We start from the raw sequence: 20991 nt of genomic DNA, 5'->3' as shown, positions 1-20991 counted from the left end.
TAATCCAACCCTGAGACATCAAACTGAACTATGCGCAATACTAACAAGTGCTAAGACCACCCAACTCATCAATGGCGAGGAGTTTGAATTTTTATACCCCTCCCATCCAGTGGTAGCAACTTTCTATTGTCTGCCAAAAGTCCATAAGGACACCCTACCTATGAGGGGACGTCCCATCGTCTCAGGGGTGGGGAGCCTCTCGCAGAATGTGGGCATCTATGTGGACCGCCTCCTTAGTCCCTTCGTACAGGCCTTGCCATCATATGTGAGGGATACAGGGGATTTATTAACTAAACTGGGGCACATCTGTGTGGAACCCGACTGGTTCCTGGCGTCAATTGACGTGGAGGCACTGTATTCCTCGATCCCCCATGACAAGGGTCTGGAGGCAGCTGCACATTTTTTGAAAACGAGGGGCTGCTAGTTCTCTGCACATAGTGACTTTGTCCTGGAGTTACTACAATTTGTTCTCACCAAGAATTACTTTTTGTTTGATGGCCGTGTCTACCACCAACTCAGGGGCACTGCCATGGGCAGTTCATGCGCGCCCTCCTACGCAAACTTGCTCCTGGGTTGGTGGGAGGAGACAGTGGTATTTGGGGACACGCCCAGCTGGTTCACTGGACATGTTACCCTTTGGTCCCACTACATAGACGACATCTTCATCCTGTGGAACTCAACACCTCCCACCCCCATGGCCTGAATGAACAGTTACATTTTGGATGCTTTTTGTGTCGTTACCACTCCCTCCATTGAATTAATCAGGTTACCCCCATCTGAACCATGGGGGACCAATTATCCCTCCCTTAGGTTATTCCCCTTTTGGAGCATTATGACATTAATCACTTCATTCTATTTGGGTTGATTGTATTCCCTATCTTGGCAGGCACGTTTGGATCCCTGCCTTAAATGTCCCTTCTTGTCTATATTAGGGGTTATTTGTTTCCCCATCAAGTTAGGGAAGGAGTGCAGTAGCCGTGGGTCTTGGAATCTAATTCATCCCAACAGCTCCACCTCTTCCTACATTAGCCCGGTGCCTCACAGGCAAAATATATGGTGGTTGTATAAGCTGTTGTGTCTGTATATTTCCCCAGCAGCTCTCCAAACTACCTGTTTACCCAACGTTTTTCAGGAAGCCATGGCGGCGCAGCAACGCTTTTACGTCACTGAGGCTGCGCTCACCATGGGCAGTCCGGGCACCTCCGGCCGCATGCGCAGAGCGGGTATCTTCGGCTGCATGCGCCTGCACTCTAACCCTGAACGCCGCACCCTCGCTGGCCCGATCATGTGATATGGTCCGGTCACGTGGGCCGGCGTCATATGGAGCGCACGCGCATCCTCCCCTTTTTCCCTTTCAAAAGAAAGCACACCTGTCAGTGTTTGTCAGGCAGGCCTGCACGTGAGATGGTGGCACGGGATACCTCTGTGTCCACCACCCTGGACATCTGCAATCCGCCGCTCCAGGATACTTGTGAGTACCAGCCCTCACTTCTCACTCAGTGGACATTGTGGACTTCTATATTCTAACAGGTCGTCCGTTCTGTTTATGTATTTTTTGCAGGTGTATCATACTTGCCTCATTTGAATATCCATCTGCCTTGTACTATATCGAGGGGCTCTGTTTAGTATCCCCTCCTCCTTTTGGCTTGTAGCAGGTAGATAGGTAGGAGCTATGTAACACCAAGCCCCGTGTCCCCTGACAATTCATGGGGTTTCATGGTTATAATTAGCAGCCTTAGGATATGTAATACTAAGCCCCGTGTCCCCTGACGATTCATGGGGCTTTTTGGTTATAATTAGCAGCCTTAGAATATGTCGGTACGCGCCTACATATTGCGGTCAATTTTTCCTCTTGCCTTGTTAATATTACGAGTCCTTTCTTTGGTCACCCCTTTTTTAGGGTTTCATAGGGATTCCTTATCAGGGCAAGGTTCCGGACGGGGCCACCCCTTGCGGGGCACGGACCCCGTGTTAGGTTACTAGGGCCAAATAGGTCAAGCAGGGCCGTATCAGGGAAAGTCTCTCTTTCTTTGAGGCCAACCTACCAACACGTCTGACCTAAGTCTCGGATGCTTCTATCACCAATCGGACATCCAAGTGACAAGCCCTCTTTACGTGACCACCTCCTTCACCAACTATACGTTGTGAACAAGTGAGGCCTCAACAAAAAACTGGTAAGACCATTCCGTTTATTTAGCGTCCCCTTAGTTCCGGTATCCCACACTTGGGACTGGGGCTTAGGGACTTCACTACTTGTCCTCCATGTGCCTGTACTACTGAGCATTTAGGCCTAGGGAGGACTGCACCTAGCCTGATGTGCTGCCAATTTTTGGTATCACACCAATTTAGGGCCCACACATATATGTCTGTTTTTGTTTGTAAGGGGTCTTTTGGTCTTTTATTCTCTGAGTAGGGAGAATTTATATATATTAAAAGCTAAGTTTTAATTTGTTACTGCTCCCCTTCCTTTAGTATTGTTTCAACTTTTGAGCAGCATCCAGGAGAACTGCACACGCAGTCATCTATCCTGGGAAGACTACCTATTATTTTCTCTTGTCGATACTAAAACAGACATGTCAGTAGAGGTGACAGGTTCTCTTTAAATTTGTCTAAGGGTCCATTCACACGTCCGTAGAATGTGTCCGCACCCGTTCCGCAATTATCCATTCATTCTCTAAGGGGCGGGAATTGATGCGGACGGTCCGCGGCTCCGGAAAAAATAGAACATGTCTTATTCTTGTCCGCAATTGCGGACAAGAATAGGCAGTTCTATGGGGGTGCCGGCTGAGTGTATTGCGGATCCGCAATACACCACGGACGTGTCCGTGGATCCTTAATATGTTGATCTTTATGAATTAAGGACTTAGGCTGCATTCACACGTCCGTGGTGTGTTGCGGACCCGCAAATTGCGGGTCCACAACACACCAGCCCGGCACCCCCATAGAAATGCCTATTCTTGTCCGCAAGCTGCGGACAAGAATAGGACATGCTCTATCTTTTTGCAGAGCTGCGGACCCAAAGATCGGGGACGCGCACTGGAAATGCGGATGCGGACAGCACACTGTGTGCTGTCCGCATCCATTCCGTCCCCATAGAGAATGAATGGGTCCGCACCCGTTCCGCAAAATTGCGGAACGGATGCGGACTCATTTTGCGGACGTGTGAATGGAGCCTTAAGGTGAGATTTATCAAGAACGGCACTTTCTGTGCACTGCTGGAGGATACAACAGATTTATGACAAGTCACAGGCCTCGCCATAAATTAGGTGCATCCTCCCGCAGTCCAAGCGCTTAAACAGGAATCTACGACAGCTCAGAGCTGCCGTAGATTTCTGGCCTTATTTGCGCCAGAAAACTGGTATGAATGAAGATAAATTTGTCTTGTGTGTTGGCTATGCGACCCCTTAAAAATTACAAAACCCAGATCTAACCTCCTTAAAAATTAAAAAACCCTATTTACAGACCTCCATAATATTGTGTCAGCCAGATACCCTCACAACAGCCTACCCCTACTGTTTCCCTGGGCAGTCCTGTGTAGGAGGGGGATTATGTTGTTGATGATGGTGACAGTGAGACACACACATTAGTGCCCTAGCACTTAGCACTTGACATACACTAGGTTATGCGCCCCGCAGGTTGAGGACCAGTGTTAAACAGATCTTTATAGCCTGACATGTTGACACCAAATTATATGTAATATTAAATCATCGTACAACAAAAAGTTATGTCATGTGTTGCCTATTGCAGTTAGTGTATTGAAATATAACTGCTTACATTCAGTGAATAGAAACATTCTGTGTTTACACCCAGAAACTGAAAAAAAACCTGCCCTGGTCTCATAGATTTCATCAATTGCAGCTAGTCTAGACAATTATCAATCCAAGGGCTCTTTCACACGACTGTATGAATGAGTCCGTTCCGCAATTTAGTGGAACTGGTGCGAACCTATTTATTTCAGTGGGGTCGCAAAAGATGTGGACAGCACACGGTGTGCTGTCCGCATCCACAGTTCCATTACACGCCCCCCCCCCCCCCAAAAAAAAGGAAAGAGCGTGTCCAAGAATAGGCATTTTCTATCATAGTGGCGGCCATGTGCTGTCCGCAAATTGCGGAACACACACGAGACGGTATCTGTGTTTTTTGCGGATCCACAATTTGCAGACTGCAAAACACTACGGTCGTGTGAATGTAGCCTAAAGGTCAGCTGTCATGACACAATTATGGATAATCTATTCTAAAAGCAATCCTCTATTGGTTGCCAGAGGAGAATAGCTCTATTTAGAACCAAAATGTTCCCTTTTGTGAAATTTGCAGTAGTACCAAAACTAATAACCACAATTATAGCCATAGTCAAGGTGACAAATTTCATAATAATTGTATAATGCTCCACAACAAGACTCTGGGGAAAGTGGTCATCTGAAACCACCCACAGACACTGTACCCACGCCTGAAGAGGCGGATAAAGCCATTCATTCAACACTTGTACCAGGTCATGAAAAACCAATGATTCACTGGGTATTTGTTCTTCAGTTAATTTTTTTTTCTTTTCTTTTTTTTAGAAGGAAAAATCATACAATGTCATAAAAAACACAGAAGAAATAAATGATGGCCATCCAAGTGCATACCACCTGAGGATTACAGTGTGGGTACACTTGTACAGCTACCGTGAGTCTGATAGGTGCCCATCTACATGGGTCCTGCATACCCGTGTGGTAAGGAAAACATACTGATTGGGGACTGTGCAGATTCACCTATATAGGGATCCTACACGTGGACCTGATTTACCATTTTACATTTGCAAAACTCCACCCAGCTGTCCGTTTTTTTCCAGGACCCATTGAAAATGAATGGGTCCAGATCTGGTCCAGATGTGTTCAGCAAAAAACGGAACAGATCAGGAAAGAAAAAACGGACGTGTGAATGGACCCTTAACACCGGTTACAACTGCATATCACAGATATTGGAGACCATGACAGGTCCACTCATCAAGGTAGGAGACATGAGATGGTAGAAAGAAGAATGCTCACTGGGCAGGCCGCCTGAACGTCCACTATCTGCAAACTGAATGCTGAGAGGGATTCATTGCTGATTCCATTTCTCCTCCACTGACCTAGAAGTGGTTCTCTGGGCTAAAGTCCATTTAGTTAAGGTGCAAGGAGAATGATCAATTTCACCCTATGTATTGCAAAATTTTGCCCTGTAAAGTCCAAGACAATCCCTGAAAGGGCGTTTCCAACTTCAATGTATTTTGTAAATTACCCCCTCACCCAAAGGGACCTGTCAAGGGGAAGATACTTACCTGCTCCCTGGCACTCGGTTCCAGCTTTGTGTCTCCCAGGCTGTCTTCTCCAGACTTCTGGTACCTGCACAGACCAGAAGTCTGGAGAAGACAGCCTGGGATTCACATCACAGACAAGAACTGAGTGCCAGGGAGCAGGTAAGTAAGCTCCCATTAACAGGTCCCACTGTGTGTGTGTGTACTTTAAAAATCACATTGGGGTTACTGGTGTAAAGAAAAACTGGCTTAGTTGCCCATAGCAACCAATCAGATTCCACCTTTCATTTTGCAGAGCTCCTTTGGAAAATGAAAGAATTCATCTGATTGGTTGCTATGGGCAACTAGGCTAGTTTTCCTATGCACCAGTTCTGATAAATCTCCCCCATTGAATTTCGAAAACCCCTTTTTAAAGAGGTTGGCCCACCATAATAGCTTATCACCATCCACAGGATAGGGGATACATATCTGATCGGGGGGTTCCATCCAATAGCACCCACAATAAAGTGGTGTTAGACTCCCTGGAGAGAATGGAGTCATGGACATGCATGTACGATGCTGGTCCAGTCTACGGGTCTGCTGAAGAGAAGATGAATACAGCGCTCCCTTAGAGTTGAATGGAGAGGCAGCCCACATGCATTCACTCCGTAGACCCAACTGTCGAACCCCCACTCCAGTGGCGTAGCTAGAAATGACTGGGCCCCACAACAAATTTTTGAATGGGGCCTCCCTCCCCCAGTAATCTTTTCACAACTCCTTCCTATCATGCCGCCCTCATTCCTGTGGCTAGTAAAGACCACTCTCTCAGACCAGGCCCGGCAGCTGTTCCATCCGTTTCCTACACGGTCTATACTGTCACTGTATATCATTTCATTGTGTAATACTGTTGAGGGGGCCCTGACAAAATCTTTTAGTCCTCCTCCTCCTGGATGGGCCCCCTTCTGGGTCAGGGCCCCAAAGCAGCCGCTTCCCCTATAGCTACGCCCCTGCCCCACTCATCAGATATGTATGCCCTATTCTGTGGATAGGGTATAGGTCCTTATGGTCGGACAACTCCTTTAATTAAAAAACACATCATTCCAAGAAGAAGGCCTCATTTATTAAAACTGTCTTTGGTTGCCATTAGCAACCAGGCAGCGCTCAGCTGTTTGTGATAAAATGAAAGGTGCGCTGAGCTGGTTGCTGAGGGGAACAAGGATGGTTTTAGATAAATGTGCCCCTAAAGTAGTTTTCAGGTTCAAATGTTCCCAATGCCTCATCATAAAATAGGTAGGCGGAGTCCTGCTGGGAGTATTAGTCCATGGAAATGCTAGGCCACTAGTAGTAGCACCAAACCCCATTCAGCAGCGTCATAGGCATTTTACACAGATCTTAATGAGTACATTGCCTGTCAAGCATTGCTGCCTAATTAATGAAACGAGCGCCTCTGTCTACAATCTGACTGCATGAATGAACAACATAACATACACATGCGAGACTCCAGATCTGATTGACTGCTCTGTAAGCGATTGTCTCCGAGCTCTTCAATCACCATGGCAACATATCCTTTCATTCAACCCAGCAGATTTAAAAAAGTATTTTTACGACAAAATTAACCTTATTTTTGCACTTCTGATCTCACTGCAGCTGTGAAATAAAATGACCAGTTCTGATCCCTAATCCTGATATATTCACAATGAGACATTAGGCCATTAGCTAGCCATTATAGCGGATCACCTCGTAGGCCATGGCTGCATCCATTAGAATGGCCGTTTGTATCAAATATCCGGGTTAACCCTCCAAAGACACATCGGTCAGTGTCCCCTCTAAGCATTGTGCTCCGGAAATGAGAGGGTTAGGCCTCACGCACACAAACGTATATTTTATCCGTGTCTGTTCCGTTTGTTTTTTTGCAGACCATATATGGAACTATTCATTTCAATGGGTCCACAAAAAAAACGGAATTTACTCTGTGTGCATTCTGTTTCCGTATGTCCACTCCGCAAAAAAAGTAGAACATGTCCTATAATTATTGTCCACATTGTGGACAAGGATAGTACTGTTCTATTAGGGGCCAGCTGTTCCGTTCCGGAATGCACACGGATGTCATCCATATTTTTTGCGGAACCGTTTTTTACGCACCGCACAATTTATACGGTTGTGTGCATGAGGCCTTAAAAGGGTTTTCTGAGATTTTTATACTGATGACCTATCCTCAGGATAGGTCATCAGTATCTGATCGGTGTGGGTCCGACACCCGGGACCCCTGACGACCAGCTGTTTAAGAAGCCAGCAGTGCTTGCAGTAGTGCCAAGGCCTTCTCTCAGGTCACGTGGCCTAGCAGCAGCTCAGCCCTATTGAAGTGAATGGCGCTGAGCGTGATACCAAGCACAGCCGCTATACTATGTACAGCACTGTGCTTGGTGAGCATACAGAAGGCCACGGCGTTCACAGGAGCACTGCTGCCTTCTCAAAGAGCTGATTGGCGGGGGTCCCGGGTGTCGGGACCCCTCCTCCCGCCCAGATACTGATGACCTATCCTGAGGATAGGTCATCAGTATAACATTCTTGGAAAACCCCTTTAAGAGTTTGTTTACACATCGTTTTTTTGTCATGGGTTTCAGAGCAGAATCAGTGCCGAAAACCGCACTGAATCAGAGCTGAAACCGCCTCCCACGCTTTTCGATGGAAGGCCGTGCCGCAATTTATGCAGCTGAGGATTTTTCTCATATGGCCTTCTAGAGTGCGCCAAGAATGTACACATCCTTTCTTGGTGGAAACCTCGGAAAGTCGAATCGGGAGCCGGCTTGCGGTTTATCGCCATTCAGTGACGCTAAACTGAGAGCAGGACTGCACCATGCATGCCAAACCGCAGCGATTTCTGCCGTACGATAAGCAGTGGATTTGGATGTGGTCAGAATCCGTCATGTGACCTACCCTCAAACAACATACTAAGGCCTCATGCACACGACCGTAGTTTCGGTCCGCATCTGATCCGCATTATTTTGAGGATCCGATGCGGAGCCATTCATTTCAATGGGGCCTCAAAAGATTCTGATGGCACACCATGGCCCCGAAAACAAGACAGAACATGTCCTATTCTTGTCCGTTTTGCAGACAAGGATAGGACATTTCTAGAGGTGTTTGAAAATAATGGCGGCATCCACGTTGCGCGGTTCTGCGATTTGTGGACTGTGTGCATGAGGCCTAACTAACTGCTTTACCTGGAGCAGAATTTCGAATTTTTAACTCTTTCCATTCCAGAGAACACGGCTTCGAGTGAACAGTGGCAGCGACTGTCCCGGCCACATTAGCAGAGCGTGACCAGGTGGAACGTCACATGGCAGATGGTAGTCAACAAGTTTCACATAAACCAAGAAAAAGTGCTCCCAGCTCTACCCGTATACCCGCCTGGAGCATGGGTCCTGTGATCAGCACTGCTATAACTATGCCATGCCGCCTAATAACACTCCAAGCTGTCACCTACTGCATTTCCAGCAGTCTCCTTCCATGGCACCTCTTCTCCCGCTGGCCTTTTCATATTAATGCCAGCTAGTGCCTTATTGCATTTGCCATCTGAAATGCCAGCTGCAATATCCCAGTTCTCATGATTCATGGTCATACAGCAAGAAAAACTGGCAATCTCAAGTCAATGAAGGTGTCTGGAAAGAAGACAGGAGACAATTCACACCTGAGCTCTAGGACGGTCTACATTGTGGGCCCCAAAGGGTCACCTGTCATGGTGCTGGAGCAAGGAGAACACATTGCACCTTGTCAAGTTTCTTTTCAGCAGTGAGGACATGGGGGTCATCTGACACAAAGAGGCTGCAGGCAGATTTCAGCACTGGAGGCATGGACAGCTCCTGGGAGGAAAGAGGAGGGCTGGGAGGTTCTTACCTGTCTCCAGGTTCAGAGAGATCCTCGCTTCTGCCAGATAAGGGGTGTCACTTTTTGACCGGACTCTCCTAATGGGTCGCCGATCAGTCTCCTCCTCTGAAGATGCCGCCATTAAGGGGTGAGCGGTGTACAGGGTTGCCCGGCGAGCTAATGCAGTGGGTAAATCAGAGCCAAAAAAAAAAAGGGGGGTGGGGGGGAGGAAGAAGGTGCCACAGAGGAGGGGGAGGGGAGGAGAAGAAAAGGCAGAAAGAGACAGGAGAAGAGGAGGAGGGAAACAGAGAAAATACGTTAAGGATTTGAATGTAGATGGGAGCAGGAGGAGAGAGCAGCCGTGATCAGGAGGCGAGGAGATCCCTCCCCCGTCAGCGGCTGCGGCTCCTCTGCTCGCACAGCACACATGCATCCTCTCCTGTCTGCGGCATGCAAAGGGTTACTCTGCCTGGGAGGCTGGGCTAGGCTGCTGTGCCACTGCACGGATGGGCAGGGGCTGCTCTATTGTGTGCAGCATACAAAGGGTTACTGAGGGAAACTACAGGCGGGCTAGCCAAGGGTTAATGCAGAAAGCCGGCTGCATGGCCCAGCTGAGAGGCTGTGATGTGTGCATGGGGGGCATCCTGTATTGTGTGCAGCAGACAAAGGGTTACTGAGAAAGCCGGCTACTCTCAGCATGGCCCAGCTGAGTATGGGCAGGGGCTGCTAGTGGTAGATGGGGGGCATCCTGTATTGTGTGCAGCAGACAAAGGGTTACTGAGAAAGCCGGCTACTCTCAGCATGGCCCAGCTGAGTATGGGCAGGGGCTGCTAGTGGTAGATGGGGGGCATCCTGTATTGTGTGCAGCAGACAAAGGGTTACTGAGAAAGCCGGCTACTCTCAGCATGGCCCAGCTGAGTATGGGCAGGGGCTGCTGGTGGTAGATGGGGGGCATCCTGTATTGTGTGCAGCAGACAAAGGGTTACTAAGTCAACCTGCACGCTGGTAGCAAATGGTTAATACAGAAAGCCGGTGGCACGGCCGACCTGAGAGGCTGTGATGTGTGCATGGGCAGGGACTACTGGTAGATAGGAGGCATTCTCATTTGTGTGCAGCATACAAAGGGTTACTGAGTGAAAGGGTTAATGTAGAATGCCCAGCTGGATGTTCACAGAACTGCTACACTGACATTAGGGATGGGAGTCCCCAGTAAGGACAATACCAGTGGCAGTGGAGGACATGCACAGCCAGTGTCCAGCACACATAACATATCACAATGGCGGCAATGTACATACATTAGAAGAGGTGCTGGAGGGACCCACACTACGGACTGCTGGGCCTGCTGGGACGTGTAGTTACCATCAAAACTGTGTCAGTCCAAACTGAAGGCCTCCTGGGGGTTACTTTGAATGTCTTGAGTGGGAACTGGGTGCAGCCCTATCATCTTATTAGACTGTACATAGTTTTAGTGCTGTATACTGCATGACAATTATTTACAAAAATTAGAGCATCAAATCACTTAAAACCCCATTTTTGCTCAACTTTGTAGGCATTGTTTAACCACTTCATAACTGTCTAAAAAGTATATTTTGTGGGCATCGTTCATAGACAACAAATACAACAGCAGCACTGTCTCAAAGATGAGAAAATAATGGGGGCAATCCTTCCCAAGACAGTTGGTTGAAAGTCCACAAATTCCACTTGAAGACTTTCTTTAGTACCTCAAAACGCAACGTTTCAGCCCAGCTCAAAAGGGCTTGAGAAAGGCGCCATTGAGCATATCTATCTATCTATCTATCTATCTATCTCTCTCATATCTATCCATCTATCTCATATCTATCTATCTCTCTATCTATCTCTCTCTCTATCTATCTCTCTATCTATCTCATATCTATCTATCCATCTATCTCATATCTCTCTATCTATCTCATATCTATCTCTCATATCTATCTATCTCTCTATCTATCTCATATCTATCTATCCATCTATCTCATATCTCTCTATCTATCTATCTATCTATCTATCTATCTATCTATCTCCTATCTATCTATCTATCTATCTCTCTATCTCTCTATCGATCTCATATCTATCTATCTATCTATCTATCTATCATCTCGTCTAACCTCTGTATATACCTGCTGTTGCCTCTGGCCATATATTGTACGTTGCCTTCCTGCAAAAGAATAAGCACTGCCAATAGTGTCCGGTGTTCTCATATAAGAGCCATCATTGTGATGTCATGGACCGCTGTGATGTCATGGACTGCTGTGATGTCATGTGCTTATTTGCATATCTATCTATCTACTGTATCTCTACCTATTTCATATCTATCCAACTATCTATTATCTATCATCTTTTTTTTTTCTTTTCTGTTTTTGCTATTTTTATGGGAGTATTCATTATAATAGTAATACAGTACTTCACTCTATATTATTACATTAGTGTGCAATTATTATGATGTGACTTCTCACTCCCTTACTATCCTCTTACGTGGCAGAGAGACCAGGCCAGGTCTGATTACAACCTGCATATTGGGTTTAATGTAGGTATCACAGATGGTACAGAATAAAGCTCACGAGATATGCTTATTGGTTTACTATATGAAGCAATAGAAGGTATAGGGTTCAGAATGCACACCCATGTCACTGCTTAGGTGTCCCCTTTCTCTGTGTAGCCCTAGTCCTGGCCCTAACTATTTGTGTGAACAATGTCATAGGTCTTAAGCATTACATAGGGAAAGATACAGTATATTATCATTTTAATGAGTTGTCCCCTTTTTTTATATTGATATTCATCAATATTAGATAGGTGGGGGGGGGGGGGCCGACTGCTGGCACCCCCGCCGATCAGCTGTCTAAAGAGAAAACGGCGCTTGTACGAGCGCTGCCTTCTCTTTATTGTTTACCTTCTTGCCATCCCAACTGCAGCAGTGAGCATGTGTAATTACATCTCAGACGCCCCATTAACTTCAATGGGACGGCTCCTTCCTGTTCAACTGAATACTACAGAGCTGTCTCATAGAAGTGAATGGGGCGGCTAAGATGTAATTACACCTGCTCACCTCTGTGATTGAGATGGCGAGCAGGTAAACAATGATGAGAGGGCAGCGCTTGTACGAGGGCTGCTTTCTCTTCAGTTGATCGGTGGGGTGCTGGGATTCGCCTTCCCCTCCCGATTTTAATACAGAGGAGCTTCAGGAAGTTTCTTATTCTCAGAAAACACCTAAAAGTGTTATTGTAATGGGCAGTGGCTTTGGACTCACTGTACCAAGTAACTGGTCTGACTTTGGGCTAGTCTTAAGAGCATTATCCTTGCGATTCCCTGATGTTCACCCTTTAATCTCTATACAGGGATCTGGCCTTCACTGCAGGGGGCCCACCAGACCACTACCTGTCGGAATATTCCCAGTGTAGTTGGCAGCTGACCCATAGGGGTCTGAGACACCAGTGTGAAGCACCAAGGGGTCAAGCAATACTCATAGTCAATAAAGAGGCACAGGCCAGGGCAGGCAAAGTTCCTGCAAATCAGTGAAACTAAATCTGAGGTCAGACCAGGCAGCACAGTGTCAGTAGACAGACCAAAGTCAGGGCAGGCAGCACAGTGTCAGTAGACCACAGACCAAAGTCAGGGCAGGCAGCGGAGTAACAGTCAGTAAACAGGCAGAAGTGCGGTACCTGGGCAGACAGTCAGAATGGCACAAATTCACTGGTTAAACTGGTAAACTAGGAACCTAAGCTCAGGCAAGGAGTGAGAGGGCAGCCCAGCATTTATAGCAGAAGCTGATTAACAATTAGAAACAGCTGTGCAACTGCACACAAAGCGAGGAGGGGAGTGGTGACAAACATGGGAGTAGTAAACATAGAAACATAGAATGTGTCGGCAGATAAGAACCATTTGGCCCATCCAGTCTGCCCAATATATCTGAATACTATAAATAGCCCCTGGCCCTATCTTATATGAAGGATGGCCTTATGCCTATCCCATGCATGCTTAAACTCCTTCACTGTATTTGCAGCTACCACTTCTGCAGGAAGGCTATTCCATGCATCCACTACTCTCTCAGTAAAGTAATACTTCCTGATTTTACTTTTAAACCTTTGCCCCTCTAATTTAAAACTGTGTCCTCTTGTAGCAGTTTTTCTTCTTTTAAATATTCTCTCCTCTTTTATCTTGTTGATTCCCTTTATGTATTTAAAAGTTTCTATCATATCCCCTCTGTCTCGTCTTTCTTCCAAGCTATACATGTTAAGGTCCTTTAATCTTTCCTGGTAAGTAGTAGTTCAATGAATAATACATTATTAATATTAATTAACAGAAGTAGTGGGGCAGTGACGGACACAAGCCATAGATGAAACAGTTATTTATCACTGAGAAATTGCTACCCTGGTAAAATGTAACTTTTATTGGCGTAAAATATATAAAACACTGCACAATGGCGACCTTGCTACTTGTATAACCACTTTCATGCATGGACTACATTCTGATAGGCAAGATGGGACTGGCCCACAGGGGCACATGTGAATCACCTGGTGGGCCCCTGAGCAAGTTGGGCCCCTAGTTTCCCACCCCCTGTACAAGTGACACATAACACAGTAGACTTACTGCACTACATACACATATTCAATGTACAGCACCTCAACCAGCCTATGTTCATCTAAAAAACTTGATAGATTATATAAGAAACTCCCCAGTTTATTATTATAGACATGATCAGAGCTGAGATGACTTCTAGGTATAGAGGAAAGCTACCAGTGTCCTCTTCTCCCCAGGACCTACCTTCTCAATGTTGCTGCAGGGACCCCCATATTCAATCATCTGGTAGCATCTTGCTGCTGTTTGAGTAGGTAATACTTGAATGTATCTGTATGGTGGGCTCCCAAAATAAATTTTACTGGTGGGCCCTAAGCACCCCAGTCTGACACTGTTGATAGGGTATAATCTAGGGTTCTCTAGGGCACAGTGTCTGAGCGAAGAACGAATGGGGTATCATTAAGTAGTGGTTCTTTCTAGGTGTGCCCTCTCGGATACTGGGCCAATAGTCTGCTTCGCCTACAACTCCAATGCTTACAGTGGGGTCATCAGGTAGCAGTTCTATAGCAGTCAGTCTGCTTTAGATGACATAGTTCTTCAGCTCAAAGCCGAATTTCCATCAAACTAAAGGTTGATATTTTGCAAAGAGTTGTAGGACACCTTCCTCTATCTATTACTTCCATATTGTCCATAGTTATGTAAAAATAAATGTAGAACTCCTTTAGGGATGAGATATCACAAGCACATTAGGCATCTGGTACATTTTGTGTGCATGCTATTTGTCAGGTGTATGGGTAAATATAGGGACTGATGGGGACCTTTTTGGATTTAGGGTAAATTGAATTCGTTTGCTTTACTCTACTTCTACTCTTTTGTTTTTGGGTTCTTTCATTCAGGCTTCACCATTTGTATTCACCTGTTCACAATTTCACTGGTTTTGTCTGGGCCAGGCTGTAGTTTACCTTTAGTCAGCTGTCTGGCATGGGACGTAACAGGATAGTTTCAACTTTGCAACTGTCCTCCCATAATGGATGACAGTATCTATAACAGTTGAACAGAATTCTGAATTTTCCTTCCTATCTAAACAGCCAATAAAACATTGCATAGTTAAGTTTAGACATGACTTAATATTGCAAAATGTGATTTGTGAGTGGTGTTTTCCATAAATTTTTGGGACTGAAGGTGAAGGAAAAATTTTGGAAACTTAGCCCAAACTTCAGGCTGTATAGAAGACTGAATACGCTTTGGATAGAAGAAGGTGCTCACTTTCAGCCTAACTGAATTAAAACTCAGTGACCTTTTGTTTTCCTGTGTCTCAATCACCATAGTCAAGTGGCCTAAAGCTGGCCATAAATATTACAATCTTAAATATTCAATCTGGGCCATACCCATTGGTTTTGACAGGAACAATGGACAGCCTTGCGTGTATGGGGCACCCGTACTGTGCCCAGACGTTGGGGTGAAAGAAGAACTGGGCATGTAAGATTTCAATAGAATAAACACTTTGTCCACCAAGGAGATAAGAGGTTGTGGATGGCAGTGGCTTATCCTTCCTTTTTCTTAAATAAGCATGCATGCTAGGCTGGTCGATGTTGGCATACCTATAGGGAAGTCGAGGAAGATTACTGAAGCCGGAAATAGTGTTTGGCTATCTTATGTATATATCTTTCTGCTCTGTTCTGGGAATTCTGGATTGCATCAAATATTTAGACATTTGGACTGCTTATCTCCAAAATGAAATAGACTAGAGAATATGGGAATGAATATATAATAATTGTCCCCTAAAAGCAGTTTATAAAGTGTCCAGGAGGTGTCTCTACAGCATTGTGCATGGAAAGTGTATGCTAATCCCCTAGGTGCACATTTTCTAAACTATGGTAGTGCAGAAGTAGATCAGACATTAAAATATTAAGCTGCGGAAAGAGAGTTAAGCACAATGCCCATACCATTATGGCTAATAATACATATATATGTAATTAAATATATAAAAACTTGTAAATTAATAAGCAAACATATAATTGCTGAAAATCCTCAGCATTGCCATTGTTTTCAGAAACACTATAACCTGCTTATTTATAGAATTAGTGGATATGAGCAACATGTCCATTCTGAACTGTCCTCTCATCTCTCCTCCTGCTCCCTCTTTGACCGGCTACAATCTGGCTTCCGACCCCAGTACTCAACTGAGACTGCCCTCACCAAAGTCACCAATGACATACTAACAGCCAAAACCAAAAAACATTACTCTGTCCTCCTTCTCCTTGACCTGTCCTCTGCCTTTGATACTGTCGACCACTCCCTTCTGTTACAAACTCTCTCATCTCTTGGCATCACTGACCTGGCCCTCTCCTGGATCACATCATACCTCAAGGAGCGGATATTTAGCATCTCCCACTCCTGCACCACCTCCTCGTCTCATTCCCTTTCTGTTGGTGTCCTGCAAGGCTCTGTCCTAGGACCCCTACTCTTCTCTATCTACACTTTCGGCCTGGGACAGCTCATAGAGTCCCATGGCTTTCAGTATCACTTTTATGCTGACGACACACAAATCTACCTCTCTGGTCCAGACATCACCACCTTACTATCCAGAATCCCACAATGCCTATCTTCCATATCCACCTTCTTCTCCTCTCGCTTTCTAAAACTTAACATGGATAAAACAGAATTCATCATCTTTCCCCCATCTTGCTCAACCCCCCCCAACAGACCTATCTATCACGATCAATGGCTGCACACTCTCCCCGGTCACCCAAGTCCGCTGCCTTAGAGCGACCTTGGATTCTGCCCTCTCCATCCGACCGCACATCCAAGCCCTTTCCACCACCTGCCGCCTCCAACTCAAAAACATCTCCCGCATCCGCAGTTTCCTCAACTTTGAGTCTGCGAAAATGCTTGTACATGCCCTCATCCTCTCCCGCCTAGACTACTGCAACATCCTACTCTGTGGCCTTCCATCTAGCACTCGAGCACCCCTCCAATCTATCTTCAACTCTGCTGCCCGACTAATCCACCTCCCACCCTGTTACTCCTCTGCCTCTCCCCTCTGCCAATCCCTTTACTGGCTCCCCATTGCCCAGCGAATTCAGTTCAAAATACTAACAAATACATACAAGGCCATCCATAACCTGTCCCCTCTTTACATCTCTGAGCTACTTTCCTGATACATCCCCACACGCAATCTCCGATCCTCACAAGACCTCTCCTCTTATCATCTCTTCCCACAATCACCTCCAAGATTTCTCCTGTGCATCCCCTTACTCTGGAACTCGCTACCCCAACATATCAGACTCACCTACAGTGGAATCCTTCAAAAGAAACCTGAAAACCCACCTCTTCAGACAAGCCTACAACCAGTGACCCTGCTGCCTCTATACCGCCATGACCAGCTTCACCCTTTCCTACTGTGTCCTTTTCCCATACCTTGTAGATTGTAAGCCCCAACGGGCAGGGCCCTCTCTCCTTCTGTACCAGTTTGTAACTCGTCTTGTTCATGCTTAGTGCAATTGCCTGTATTATGTATGTATTCCCCTTTTCATATGTACAGCGCTATGGAATGAATGGCACTTTAATAATAATAATAATAATAATAATAATATTCAGGTGGAAGTAGTGCAATCTAGATTTAAGATGCCCCTGTAGGAGAATAGAAATGCCAAAATATAGCCCCATGAATTGTAACTTTGTGGCCATTGTATAGCACTTCTGTTCTCCATCTCATTTGAAAGGCCTGATGTCACATTCTTGTGTATTGTATGGTTCACTGAAGCATGCAACATCTGTACAATATTAGCCAATCAAACCTCAAACACTGGAAAACTCCTTTAAGGCTCTATCCCAGTTATAAAACAGTGCAAACTATTTTAAGCAAGTGAATTATATCGAGCGTCTGGTTGTGTAAGTTAAAAAGTAGCACAGCGTCCAGTCAATGACGGATTATAGGGGCGTGTGGGTCGGCTTCCCCGGGCCCGGCATCGCTGAGGGGCCCAATGCCGACCCAAACACCCACATACTGCCACTGGGAACGGGAGCGCAACGTTCCCTGCCCACGCCACCGATTACCGCCATAGGCTTCAGGCCTATTAGGCCCGAGGCCTATGTGGTAGTGAAATCCCTGCACAGGCGGGCGTGATGCACGCCTGGACATAGGTGAGTATTTAGCTTTTATTTATTTTTTCTATTTTATGTGCCAACTTTGGGGGACAGTACGGGGGGGGGGGGGGACAGGAGGACATATTTGTGAAGGGACAGTACATTAGGGGCAAATTACTATATTGGGGCTGGCTGTGTGGGGGTAAATTACTATATTGGGGCTGGCTGTGTGGGGGCAAATTACTATATTGGGGCTTGCTGTGTGGGGGCAAATTACTGTGTGGGGGAAAATTACTACGGTATGTGGGCCAAATTATTATTGGGGGGGATTACCATGTGGAGCCAAATTACTATATGGGGGCAGTGTGGGGGAAATTACTGTTTGGGGGGAAATTACTATATGAGGCAGTGTGGTGGAAATTACTGTGTGGGGCAATGCGGGGCAAATTAGTATGGGGGATTACTGTGTGGGGGCAAAATACTACATGGGGCAGTGTGGGGGGAAAATTACTATGGGGGATTACTATATGGGGGCAGTGTGGGGGCATTGCTATTGGGAAGGCACTGTAGGGGCAATTCTATTATTTTTGGGGACACTATACAGGGCTTATTACCCGGAGCACAATATAGGGTGTTATTTTTACTGGGGGAACTCTAGGGGACATTATAATTGCTGTAGACACTATAGGGACATTTGGGGTAATTTATTAAACTGGTGTAAAGTAGAACTGGCAACTAATCTGATTCCACATTTCATGTTTGACAGCTCCTTTGGAAATCCAGTTCTACTTTACTCCAGTTTTATAAATGACCCCAATTATGTCTATCAGGGTCACAATTTTTTCAGCAGTATAGTACCTGGGTCATTGGGAAGCACAACGGACACAGTATTGAGAGTTGTAGCAGGATGACACTGTTGGGACACCAGGATGAGGAGGTTGGTGGAAAAATTTAGAAATCTAACATGTCTGTGTAACAAACTCTGTAGAGACGAGATGCGGCTGAAAGAATTTGTCATGGCGGTCTGGGTCAAATGGAGAAGATGAAAGAGAAGGTCTACATGACAGGATATGTCACTGAATGTAAGAGGTATGTGGTGCTGTATTCTCCTCCAAGTCTTTTTTATTATAATTATATGTATTTTAAATTTGGCGACCAAGTTTTTCAGTTTAGGAGCCAATTTGGGGTATGTTTTTGTCTGGAGATGTGATATGGCCTAGGAATAGACTGTGGTGCTCACGAAGCACTGCATCCTCTTCATACAAAAAAAATCTGCCCCTGCATCCAGTCATATACTACCATGTGAAAATAAAGTGCCCTATCAGTTCTGCTATTTGTAAATGCTCCTGCATAGGGGAACGGATGCAGAATGGATTTATAGAATGCTTTATTGCATTGTTTTGTCTTTCAGTGTTTTTTGCAACAGTCTTTGTGCACAGTCAGTAGAGAGACCTGTAAGTAACCAGATTCCACTTTGTGGTTAAAGGTGTTATCTCATGAAAAGTATAATAGGGCATGATTTTTAAAAAAAGTATTGCAAATATACATGCAATAGAAATATATATATTTTTTTTTAATTTATATACAGTACATTTTCCTCTGTAGTAGCGCCCCCAGCTGTTTTTTCTGTGGCTGAAATCCTGTGACTGGTGGACCAGACATACCCAGTAGCTTCCCTGCTTCCTTCCTCTTCTGAATAATGGCAAAATGAACAGTGAAGCAGGTGAAGTGGCGTAGACACCATTCATTTATCTGTAGCTACTTCTAAATTCATAGAAATATACAGCTATATTTTTCTTTAGACAGTGGACAAGGGAATAGTGGGTGGGGGTATACTGCATACTCTAGTGCTATCTATTAGTGGAATCGATTACTGGGGCTGTGTGTGACGGACTATTTTCTGTGGGGGACCAAGGGGTTAACAAAATCTGACTACAGTGTACTCCTGGGAGATGCAGGTGCTTGATCACCACATGGGGCAAGTTGCTGCCCACTCACGGAAACTAAAGAGACAAGAGAAGCAATGAGGTGAGTAAAAAAACATCTAAGGGTGAAAATGACACCAAAGAGCAGCGTATTTTGTATTGACATAGTTAAGATAATGCATTAAAGTGCAATTTTTTTTTAACATTAATTCATGGAATAACCCCTTTAATATGGACAAGACTGCAGAAGATTTGATTAAACTTTTTCAAAAATTATGTCATTTGATGTAGTTTTTTTTTTTCCTCCGGTGGGCCCAGACTCTGAAACTATGGTGGACTCCAAAGGTACAGGAGAAAAACATTTGGAGCTGCAACTGGAGCCACTAACTTGCCACTAGGGTCAATTTTTTTATTGATGATATGGGGGTTGGGCCCCGAGAATAATTTCCTCTAGTAGGTCCACAGAACTCCAGTCCGACCCTTTGAAGCAAGAAATCTACACAACCTTACAGGGAGTGCAGAATTATTAGGCAAATTAGTATTTTGACCACATCATCCTCTTTATGCATGTTGTCTTACTCCAAGCTGTATAGGCTCGAAAGCCTACTACCAATTAAGCATATTAGGTGATGTGCATCTCTGTAATGAGAAGGGGTGTGGTCTAATGACATCAACACCCTATATTAGGTGTGCATAATTATTAGGCAACTTCCTTTCCTTTGGCAAAATGGGTCAAAAGAAGGACTTGACAGGCTCAGAAAAGTCAAAAATAGTGAGATATCTTGCAGAGGGATGCAGCACTCTTAAAATTGCAAAGCTTCTGAAGCGTGATCATCGAACAATCAAGCGTTTCATTCAAAATAGTCAACAGGGTCACAAGAAGCGTGTGGAAAAACCAAGGCGCAAAATAACTGCCCATGAACTGAGAAAAGTAAAGCGTGCAGCTGCCAAGATGCCACTTGCCACCAGTTTGGCCATATTTCAGAGCTGCAACATCACTGGAGTGCCCAAAAGCACAAGGTGTGCAATACTCAGAGACATGGCCAAGGTAAGAAAGGCTGAAAGACGACCACCACTGAACAAGACACACAAGCTGAAACGTCAAGACTGGGCCAAGAAATATCTCAAGACTGATTTTTCTAAGGTTTTATGGACTGATGAAATGAGAGTGAGTCTTGATGGGCCAGATGGATGGGCCCGTGGCTGGATTGGTAAAGGGCAGAGAGCTCCAGTCCGACTCAGACGCCAGCAAGGTGGAGGTGGAGTACTGGTATCATCAAAGATGAGCTTGTGGGGCCTTTTCGGGTTGAGGATGGAGTCAAGCTC

The 20991-nt window shown here is 45.4% G+C and overlaps 1 protein-coding gene across 1 annotated transcript in view; it reads right to left on the bottom strand.

Annotated features, from left to right (window-relative positions):
* Positions 1-20991, bottom strand: part of PHACTR1 (phosphatase and actin regulator 1) — a 396039-nt gene that overhangs the window by 330351 nt on the left and 44697 nt on the right. Inside the window, exon 3 of the mRNA XM_040432504.1 lies at positions 9152-9298. Within this exon, the coding sequence (XP_040288438.1) occupies positions 9152-9298 (147 nt within the window). The remainder of the gene's footprint in view (positions 1-9151; positions 9299-20991) is intronic.

The sequence above is a fragment of the Bufo bufo genome, chromosome 5 (assembly GCF_905171765.1).
Source record: "Bufo bufo chromosome 5, aBufBuf1.1, whole genome shotgun sequence".
NCBI classification, from domain to species: Eukaryota; Metazoa; Chordata; class Amphibia; order Anura; family Bufonidae; genus Bufo; species Bufo bufo.
This window is presented reverse-complemented; position numbering and strand designations above follow the sequence as displayed.